The sequence below is a fragment of the Myotis daubentonii genome, chromosome 9, assembly GCF_963259705.1.
Source record: "Myotis daubentonii chromosome 9, mMyoDau2.1, whole genome shotgun sequence".
Lineage (NCBI taxonomy): Eukaryota > Metazoa > Chordata > Mammalia > Chiroptera > Vespertilionidae > Myotis > Myotis daubentonii.
In genome coordinates, this window is record NC_081848.1 from 15,420,444 (window position 1) to 15,431,602 (window position 11,159).

The window sequence follows — 11,159 nt, forward strand, 5'->3', positions numbered from 1 at the left end:
CAGGGATAAAATATTAATCTTACTAATTTTTTACAATGTAAAAAGCTACAATTCACTGAATGCTTACTATATGCTCAGTGTTTAAAATACTGTTATTCTTCTTCTCATTGCACAAATGAGAAAACTGAATTGGAAAAAACAAACAAAACTAGATGACTTGAGCAAGATCAAGAGCTTCATTCAGTACCTTGTTTGTTAATTATTTGCTCGCTGGGCCAGTAGTTGGTTTAACAGCAACATGACAACTTATGGAGCACATATGCAGAGAGGGGTCCAGGGAAGCTGAGATACACGATTGGGCAAAATGTTAGGATCACTTGAACACCCTCTGGAAGAGTCCCGTAAATCTAAGAGGAGCCTGGCATGTGTCATGCTGCACTGTGGTTAAGAATGGCCTGCCTTAATGACTTCATGCAGTGAAGACATTTCCAAACTGGACACTGGGAGTGTGGAGCTGGTAGACTGGTAGACTGCTGCTGGGGGCAGAGGACCCCCTTGATGGGGCTTCTCATTCACCCCACCTCTGCTGGACGCAAAGAGCTCTGCTTTTCTCTACTTTTATTTGTTTACACTTTTCCAATCAGAATAGAGATAAAATCAAAATAGAGAAAGAAATAACGATGTGTGTGTGCGTGTGTGTGTGTGTGTGTGTGTGTGTGCATGTGAGAGAAAGAGAGAGAAACCACTAGTCCTTAAAATAATACTAATTTTGGAATCAGTTTGCTTGGGTTTGATTCCGGTAATATACGGTACTTCCTAGTAAGTGACTTGGGCTTGGTCTTTAGCTACTCTGAGCTTTGGTTTTCTCACCTGACATACAGCAGGTGCTCAAAGTTTTTTCTTGAGCAAATAAGTGAATAAATACATAATTTTGTATTTTCAGAAAATATAACCTTCAGGGGTATTTGAGGATTAATGCTAATATAGGGAGAGTTTAGTAAAGCCCAAGTATATAGTAGGTATTTTGTAAATAATAACAATAATAGAATTTATTGCTGATGTTATTTTTTATAACCCTCATCTGAGGATATGTTTTTTAAATTGATTCTAGAGAGAAAGGGAGGGAGGGAGGGAGAGAGAGAAAGACAGAGAGAGTGAGCATGAGATCAACGTGAGAGGGAAACATAGATTGATTGTCTCCTATATTGATCTCCAATTGGGGATCGAACCCTCAATCTAGGCATGTATCCTGACTGGGAATCAAACCTGCAACCTTTTGATGTACTGGATGATACTCCAACCAACTGTGCCACCACTCAGGGCTGTTGTTATTGATTCAATAGGATTGTGGATTGATGTACCATGTGCCCATATGGCACTTTTCTCTAAGTTAGATAGAGATTGCTCATCGAACTTGAGAGCAAGCTTATATGTTGCTGTATATTTGGAATGTACCTGAGTCCAGAGGGGCTTTCCCATCACAAGTCTGGGAATCTCAGAGGCTTCTTGGTTCTGAGCTCTTAGAACTGTGGCTTGAGAAGTCTGGTGGCAACCTGTTGTGTGGAAGAGGCCTTGCCACTGTGCCAGATGTGCCAAAATCATAAAGCAACTCAGTGCGATCAGTTCTTGCTGCCATTGCTATTTCTGGGACTTAAATCTCACTACCTAGTGACATCCAAGTCTTTGTATTTAGCACATTTATTCTCTGGGTAAGAACAAATTATGAACCTTCCATATTCTTTTTTAAAAAGAAAGGAAGAAAAGCATGTTGGGATTAAGACCTGAAAATTGATGTCTTTAATCTGCCCAAGAACTTTCCAATTAAATATCATTATCTTCTGGATCATGTTCGTCTGCTGTAGAATGGAAGTCCTCCAGGACCAGGCGTTATCTTTTCAGAGGTTGTGTAAAGTGGCCCACTCACTTTTATCATTCCTGGTGTACATAACAGACGGTTATTGTTTCTGACAAGAGAAACAGAAAAATGGCCGACTCATCACATGTCCTAAAAGCTTGGTCTGCAAAAGCAATCCCATTATGTACATATTGTAATCCCATTACCATGTACTATAGAGGTATGTATGTTCCTCCTGGGAAAACTCTGCAATGCATTTCTCCAAGTCTAGAAAACAGACTAAGTGAGAGTTAAGTCTAATTATGTAAAGATTCTTTGCTTTACAAGACAGTTTTTCTAAAGTGTCTCTTTAAATAGCCAAATCCCTTTTTGGAGTATTCAGAATTGGATTTGCTTTGCAAAATGTTTAGACTCAACTTTTCAAGAGCAAAGAGAGTACACAGAAATGGAGCACACTGTATGTCAAGTGTCAACGGCGAGGTCAAACTTAGCGATCACAGTGAAAACAAGGCTCTCCCCATTCCATCTCTGAGCCCATCAAAATCAGAATGTCCAAATGTGGCAGGTGGCTTTTACAGGACATTGGGTGCCCTCATTTCAGGCAGGAAAACTAAGCCAGCACCGGGGTCATTGTCCGTCATTAACTGTGACTCTGGCAGCCAAGGGCATCAATTCGTGCTCTGAGCAATCATGCATTATTCAGCATGCACTGAATTATTCACTTAAATAGGGATACTTTTTTAAAAAAAATATTGAAACAATTATGAAGAAAAAGCTGATGACTTTTATTAAAATAAATGGGAACAGAATTTTTGGAGAAATAATATATTTCTTTCTCCATATATAAGTCTTGGGCATGGAGAGGAAAAGGAGAAGCCGGAAGAAGACTAAATAGGAACACAGGGTCAGAAGGAACTCCCCACCCGCAACAAACAACCTTTCCTCCCAATGTCCAACTTTCTTTCTTGCCAAAACTCCTGCTGGCAAATACAATTAGATGGGTGGGCATCAATCGTTCCTGCTGTCTCTCAATTCTGATGCATAGCAGGACAAAAACAACAATGTGTACTGCATCACTCAGTGTAGCAAGGTAAGTATTGTGCAGGCACTGTGCTGGGCTTAAGGCTAAGAACACCAGACCCAGAGGGAAGAATGAAATGCACACTTAATAAGACACCCAAGTGCCTTCTAAGACCCTACAATGTGCTGTTCCAAGCTGGGTTCTCCAGTAGGAAAATGAGAATACTTCATTTTCAACTTTTGGTTTAACACAATGTTAAACCAATAGTTGATTAGTCTTTGTCCATGTTTACGCAAGCTTATAGGACTCTTTCAGGAAATTCTGTCAGTTGTGCTGAAAGGCTATTGTTAATAGGACAGCAAAGGCACTGAGAACTTTAACAGCATCAGGGCCAATGAGGGGGTACTTTGTCAGAATTTTCACAGGGCAGTTCATTTCTGCATGCCTCTGGGTGATATTTTCGTTTCCCTGCTGTGTAAGCCTTGTGCGTGCTATATGTGCTAGCCAGTGTCTTCATTGTCCGAATATAAGTGTTTCATATACTGAGCGAGTCTTGGACCTGGAGATGAGTGGGTCAGGAGGAGTGAAAGATAAGTTGGAGACTCCATGGAAAGGAAAATGGTTCATTTGGAATATTTGATGTGAAATACATGTTCGAGTTTGTTTTTCAGGTTCCGGCCCTCTCATCTCTCCCAAATACACAGTTTCTGTTCAGAACCAGGCCATCAGAAGCGAGACTGGGGAGAGGGGTTGTCCTCAACAGCTGAGGGAGAGAAAGGTGAGGTGACCCTGAGAAGAGATGATGTCTAGAGTATAAAAATGTGTTCCTGGGGCCAAGTGGGGAAGGGTTGAGGGTGAAGAATCAGGCAGCCAGAGAACTGAAGCTTCAACCCTTCCTAGGCACAGGACTGCGGAAGGTGAGTTGCTCACAGGGTGGGTAGGGGTGCGCCTGATAGCCCCTGGGCAGGGGAAAGGCGTGGAACTGGGAACCTGTGTGGCAGAAGCTTGCTCTGCCAGGAGGAGATGTTGGGGTATGAGGGTTGGGTGGGGGCCTGAGGGGTGGCTTGGAGCCCTGGAGGTGGCTGCCTGACGTCACCGGCCTCTCTGGCAATAGGCTGCGAGCTCAGCTCCTCAAAGCGGCAGCAGTATCGGAGGCAGCGCGCCTCGGTCTCTGGCCCCTTCACTCCGTGCCTTCTGCAGCTGCCACTGCAGCCGCGCGGCGGGGCTCCCTCCCTACAGCCAGCTCGCAGCCCCAGGTAAGGGACTCGGTGCGGCTACAGGCTCGGGGCGACCGGCGGCAGGGCGGCCTGGCGAGAGTGGGCAGGGCAGACGCGGCGGCCTGCGCCGCACCCCTGGCCGCAGCTCCGGCCCCCGGCCCGGCCCGGCCAGCGCGCCGCCTCGCTGCTCCGCAGTGCAACAGTTTGCAGCTGCCTCTGGAGAGCGGCAAGGGCTCTGCTGCTCGCTGCGGGTCTACCTGGCGCTGGTCCCGGGGAAGATTCTCGGGACCCTAGGTCTGGGAAGGCCAGAGAGAAGGTCGGTCCCCTAAACTTTGCAGGCGGGAAGCCTCCCCCTTCCATTTCTAGCCCCTCTAGAAAGAAGCAGGATACTGTCAAGTGCGGGGGAGGGGGCATAAAGATGGGGAGGAGGGGACGTTTGCGGGGATGAGCTTTAGCTGAGAGGTGCTTCAGCTGCTTTTTTTTTTTTTGGTGGGAGGAGATACCAAGGAAGAAGGCTGGGGATAGAATGGAGCGCAATCCTGCGCGTCAGCCGCGGCCCTGGACAAGGCGGAGTGGGATGAGGTGCCCGCGGCCCCCCTGGGGTATGGGACCCAAAGGGTCTGAGGCCGCCTGGAAAGGGAGAGTCGGAGGTGGAGGGACGGGAAGGGAGAACTGCATTCCCGGAGCCCGCTCGGCGGCCGGGGTGGGTGCTGGGAAGGGTGGGATCCTGGCGAAGACAAGCACGGAACGGGCGCAGGGGAGAGGAGAGGCACGGATCTGGAAGCGGGGACCGCGTTCCGAGGCGGCTGCCTGCCTGTTGTAATTAGAAAGTTGTGAAGGGCGAGGAGAGCCTGCCTTGTCTGCTGAGCAATCCTCATCTCCGGGGTGCGGGCGCAGACCCCTCCCCTGACCGCGGAGCGAGCCCGAAGCTGGCGGCTCTGGAGCGCGGCCTGGGGCGGGCGGGCGGGCGGGCGGGGGTCCTCCCGCTGCGGAGCAGACGGGCAGGTCCGCGGAGGCAGAGTGCCCAGAGGGCTTTGCAGTGGCGCGGGTCCTTCCTCTCCCCGCACTCCCCTGGGCGACGCCCGGACCCTAACCTAGCCTGTTCTCTTTCCAGCTCTGTGCCTTGGCAAAGGGAAAAGGGCGCTCGGACACGCGTTCCAGGCGGGTCCGGAGAGCCCTCCCTGGGCGCCCTCGCTCTCCTGACGTCTCGCTTGCCCGCAGTTACTCCCTCAGCCCTTTGCTCCTGCGCATCCACTCCCACACCGGGGAGCAGTTTCTGTTGGCGTGGGCTCCGTCCTCCCTCGGCCGGTGGGAACGGTGTGCCCCAGAGAGGAAGTCTGGTAGGCCCGGCCCCTCCCAGCCCAGCGCCCATGAGTGCCAGGGCGCCCAAGGAGCTGAGGCTGGCGCTGCCGCCTTGTCTCCTCAACCGGACCTTTGCGTCCCCCAACGCCAGCGGCAGCGGCAACGCGAGTGCCCGCGGCCAGGGCACTGGCGGCAGCACCTGCATTACGCAGGTGGGACAGCAGCTCTTCCAGTCCTTCTCCTCCACGCTGGTGCTGATTGTGCTGGTCACCCTCATCTTCTGCCTCATCATGCTGTCCCTCTCCACCTTCCACATCCACAAGCGAAGGATGAAGAAGCGGAAGATGCAGAGGGCTCAGGAGGAATACGAGCGGGATCACTGCAGCGGCAACCGCGGGGGCAGAGAGGCCCCGGCCAGTGGCCAGGCCCCAACCCACGCAAAAGAAACCCGGCTGGGGAGGCAGCCCCGGGACTCCGCCTTCTGCGACCCCTCCAAGGCCTCCTCCTCCTCTTCCTCCTCCTCTTCTTCCTCCTCCTCCTCCTCCTCCTCGACCCCAGGCCTCCCATGCCAGGGTCCCTATGCTCCTCCGCCTCCGCCGCCAGTCCCCAGTCCGCAAGGAGCACATGCCACCTCCTGTTTGGACACAGCTGGCGAGGCCCTTTTGCAAACGGTGGTACTGTCCTGATTGTCCAGCCCCTCTCCTCCCCCTTCCTTGTCTCCAGCATCATTGCAGTCCTCGCTGGTCCCCTCAGTCCCCCCTCTCACTTTTCTCTGACCTCTCCCTTTCCTCCTTTCCTTGTTTGCCCTCCCCTTACTATTTCTCCTCCGCCGAGGCACTGTGCGGTATTTGTAAATATTGGGTAAGGAAAGTCTCGGAAGAAGAAATAACGCTGATAAGAATACTTTATTATTAATATTTATAGTAATTATTATAATACTAATAACACAATCCAAGCGCATGACAAATCACGTAATTTCTCATTGTCAAGGAAGGATGCGTCTTCCCTCTCCACTCTGCGCCCCCCACAATAGGAGGAGAAACCGCACATGCTACCAAATATTTAACAGGTATTAACCCGGAGCAAAGATTGGAGGGGCCCAGTGTGTTGTACATAGCTGTCAGGTTAAGGTTCCCCTACCCTCCGCCCCCCAAGCTTTCACTTTCCCGTCAGCTTCCCTCCCTTCCTCATTCCCTCCCTCAGCCAGGCTCAGGCAATAGTAGATGATGAAGAAAACGTCTACATTAAGCGCCAGGACTACCAGAGGCCGCAGAGACAGTCCCAGAAAAACGTTATGACAGGTACTGCTTTCCAGTCACTCCTCTTCTCACTCCTTAGTTAACCATTCCCTTTTCCAGGACCAGGCATTTTAATTTACTTTTAGATATGCCCCTCGCTGGCCGAGCATAAGTACAGTAAAAATCTTTAAATTAGTTTTTAAAAATTTACTGCTTTAGCTCTCTGCCCCACCCCCACCTGTACACCTTTGATTGTGGCATTTTCAGGATTCACAAAGGCCCCGGGAGCGGTCCAACCAGGTCTGGTGTTGGGGAGCTGTCCAGCCAGGTCTGGTGCTGAAATGGCCTCACAGAACTGGTTACTTTTTTTTGGTTGTGCAGGCGAAGGAGGGTGACTATTTTTGGAAAGTGACTATTCTATTTTTTTTGTTGGTTTCTTTCTTCTTTTTCTACAACCGGGTTTGTGTGTACTATAGGTTTTCTTAATATTTAATATTGTATAAGTTACCTTTTTTGTAAAAAAACAAACAAAACAAAACTATTAGGTGATGTTCAGTACTGAAAGTGCAGTATCTAACCAACCAGAATGTTTCTGTTTAATTTTTAGGACAAGTACACCTTTGTTATACATTTATTACCTTGGTACCAAATACAGAAGAAAACTATAGTTCTGTTATACATCCTCCAAACTGTATATTCTTGTTCTTATTTTCCAGCTGTTAGTATAATGGTTATCACTGGATGAGAAATTCAGTGGTGCAGTCTGACTTCTGCTGTTTCCAGAAGTGTTCTTTTGTATCTTACTCTGTAATAGACTGTTATATAAATATAACACATATGTTTTTCTTTTGCAAATAACAGAAACAACCACAATAGAAAACAAATAATGGATGTGCAGGAATGCCATCTATTAAAACATGGCTAATATTTAAACAGTGCCTGTAATCCTCCCTGCATGCAATTACCACCTGGAGGCAGTAGTGTGTATGCTTGCTTGTACTGTATGTGTTTGGAGGTGAGACTGGTGGGGATGTTGGGCAATTTGGATGACAGGACATGCAAATTTCAAGAGAAGTTAAACCCAGTAACTACTTATAGGATAAAAATATTTGCAGCTTGCTTACTTAGAAATCTGTGCTTGCATTTGAAATGTGGCATAGGAAGTGTTCTCTTTCTCTTTATGAGTCTGGCTTACCTAACTTCAATGAATACATGAAGAAAGGTTGAAAAACACAGAAAGTGAGAGAAAAAGATTAATTGTTGTTGTTATTGTTTTTGTTCTCTCTCCTGATGCCAGAGAAGTCAATCTATGCTAGTAATGGAGTCCACCCATGGTTACTTATCACTTTGTTTCCCCTGGACTGATGATGGTGAGCACAGAGCATATTACAATCTTAATTATATACAGTGACATCCCTTCTTGGAAACCAATCCTTGACAGCTATTCAAACATTTGGAAAATGTATGAGTGAGAATGTTATACAAAAAGCTCAACCAAAGGAGTCCTTACTACCTGCAGGGTGTAAAGCAACAGTGCCCCTAAGTGCATCCCCTCCCAGGTAATTAGTAGTTCTAGATTCTTTGTCCTGGTTCCAAGCATATGTGCTTTTTCCCAGAGAAAAATATTACCTCTGAGGTTAATTCGTCCAAATTCAGTCTGCATCTTTTATAAAAAATAATTAAATAAGCTTAATTTTAATCACCCATTAGATTTAACTCAAGTCCTTTCCTGAAGCACAGAGGATCATCATTTAAGCATGCCATGTGGTCATATTAGGGAGAACAGGTATATAATCTTTGGGTACAATATATTAAACAATGAACCAGATTCTCTCCAGTGCCTTAGTCACTTCCTAGTAATAGGTAAAAGAGTTCATTAACTCACTCAGGCCACTAGTAAACCCTTTAGTGCATCAGAGTTATACGTTGTACACCAGAAGGACTAAGGCACTGTGTCAAAGAAAGTCCATTAATATTTGTAGTTCACCCTCTTCTGGCTGTAGCCCTTTAATACCTTATTACAGAATGACGTTTGGATTTGAAATTTGAATAGAATCAAGGACTCAGAAGGGAGCTTCCTCATTTCCATTGAACTCCACTAAGTGCATGAGTATTACTTTCTACCCCTTATTTGGTGCACTCTTTATAGTGAATAATTCCCAGTTTATTAAAAGCAATAAGATGTTCTGTTGTGAGCAATGCTGGATAATGATTCCATTTCCTTGGTGCTGAAGCCACTCATACATTCTTGCCTTATGAATCATAGTGCATTCAAGGCATGCAATAATAATAATAATCCCCTTCCAAGGAGCAGCCTGTAGACTCCAAGGGTAATTATGAAATTGTCCTGTGTAATTTACCTCCAAAGGAACAGAGGAAACAGAAGAAATGATAGCATTATGAATATTGTTCTTAAAAAATATCTTGATATCACTAAACATGGGCACACATCCATAACATACTCTTATTGGGCACCTTTAAATTATGTATGCCTTTCTCCATTAATTGACTCTGGTTTAATATTTTTAATACTGCTGTGTGTGAAGATGATGTGGTTTGTGAGTCAAATTTCATGCTGAGTTTAATATTCTCAGAACCTTAAGCTTCCAGCGATATCACTTGAGACTCTTTATGAGAGAGAGAATTACCTGAAATTCTAGTCATGCCAGTCCCACCAAATTATTGCAATAGGCACATATCCAAGCAATTTGCACAGATCCTGTTTAAAGTATTGCTTCTTATAAGAGCTCAATTGACAGTCTAAGGAGTTTGGGATGTATCAACAGAGCATTTTGGATTTCATTAATATAAAACAAAAGACAATCTGGAAATAGCTAAATCTATCTTAAAGATTTTATTCACTGATGTCCCGTCAAACTAATTGCTTCAAATCCCTATAGCTATAGCTCAACTTCTGCACTTGCTATTCAGTATTAATAAGGTGGCATGCTTGATTCTTATTGTTTTTAAAAATGAAAAAAATTGGAGAGAGAATACCATTATGTCAACTGTATGGGACTCTGATGGATACAATCTTCTTTAGAATTTATATACACCCATAGATATGTATTTATATATACATACATTTTGTACAAATTTACAATTGACTTTTTGTATTCTCTTTTCTGCCATTACAAGAATGAGATGGAAACCAAATAGTTATTCCATCCTCTTATCCAGAGAGGATACTGAGAAGTCAGGTATATGCATGTACTTATTTCTCTGGGGTCAAATCTGAATGTCTTTCTCTTTATTTAATGAAAGGGGAGAGTTCTGATTGGCTTGGGAAATTGGTAATTAGATAAGCTTCCTTTCATAGGTAGTGACTCAAATTAGCAATGATAATGAACTTGTGACCATATCTATGTGGTCTTAATATCTAGGTGGAAAGCAAAATACATCTAGAAGAGGTTTAGGACCACCTAGACCACAAACCTGGATTGTTGCTCGATTTTCTATTTTTAATCTATATGTTGTGTGGAAATAAAACATATCTGCATAGCTAAAGGTAAAGTAAAAATATGACCATTATATGTTTAGTTTGATAAGTAGTTTTTGAAAAATATGGATACATTAGCTTTAAAAACTTTGGCATCTGACTTTTCCATCATTTCTATTTATATCAATTGAATTAATTAGATAATGTTCAAAATTCTATTTTTTTTTCATTGTGATGACATATGCTTTCAATTCTTTTCTGTGGGTGACAGTTGAGCAATTGCTAGTGATATTATGTGGAACTTGTAGGTTAAATTAGAACCAGAAACTTTCATCTAATCTGGTCAGACTCCTCAAGTCCACTTTGAATCTGAATCTGAAAAGCCACTTATCTAGGCCAGCCTCTGTTGAAACTAATAATTGTGGCTTAAAGATATTTGGTTCACATGAATTGATTGATTTATAGAGCGGTATTTAATCATTGATTGAATAATAATTTATCCTGATTCTGATTTTTTTTTTAGTTTATTTGATAGCATTTGAGAAATAACTGATGGCTTAACATCAATACTTATTAATGTCACCAACCTAATAATACAATTGGTGCCATGTAGGAATGCTTAGCTAAGAACAAGAATTTAATTAACTTTAATCGGGGACAATGTCTTATGAAGTGGTTCTATGTGAGGCAGAGACTTGTGACTTAATTGGGTTGTTTTTATAGAGAGATTAACAATAGTGATGACAACAAGAACAACAACAGAGAAACTGATTTTTGAACTCAAATATATCTAAAACAATAATAAAACAGATATTAGAATTCATGGAAAATTTGTTTTGCTTTTCTATTAATAAAAAGTTTTCTTGTTAAATGGCTTTTTGGACACTTATTAACTTAATGTATAATATAGCAGGATTACAAAAGTACTTACTATATTACCTTCAGATGCTCAAAAGAAGTAGTTTTGTGTTTTTCTTTTTTAATTCTATCACTCATCTGACCTTCTTCACAAACCAATTGCATGTGAGAAACAGGCAGTGTCTAACTTTTGGTATAACCCAATACACTGAGTGCAGTAGAATTTAGCAATCCTTTTAGGCAGAATCTCGGGCTCTTTAGGTTGTATCTTTAGTCTCCCAGATTTCCT

The 11,159-nt window shown here is 44.2% G+C and overlaps 1 protein-coding gene across 1 annotated transcript; it reads left to right on the plus strand.

Moving 5' to 3' along the window:
* The first annotated feature begins 3,944 nt into the window (after positions 1–3,944).
* Positions 3,945–10,883, plus strand: C9H11orf87 (chromosome 9 C11orf87 homolog). The gene is made up of 2 exons (XM_059708005.1): positions 3,945–4,072; positions 5,148–10,883. The coding sequence occupies exon 2, from the start codon at positions 5,404–5,406 to the stop codon at positions 6,019–6,021; it is 618 nt and encodes a 205-aa protein (XP_059563988.1). The 5' UTR covers positions 3,945–4,072; positions 5,148–5,403; the 3' UTR covers positions 6,022–10,883.
* The last annotated feature ends 276 nt before the right edge of the window (positions 10,884–11,159 follow it).

Coding starts and splice junctions, on each gene's coding strand:
- C9H11orf87 (XM_059708005.1), top strand. CDS start 5,404: ATGAGTGCCAGGGCGCCCAAGGAGCTGAGGCTGGCGCTGCCGCCTTGT.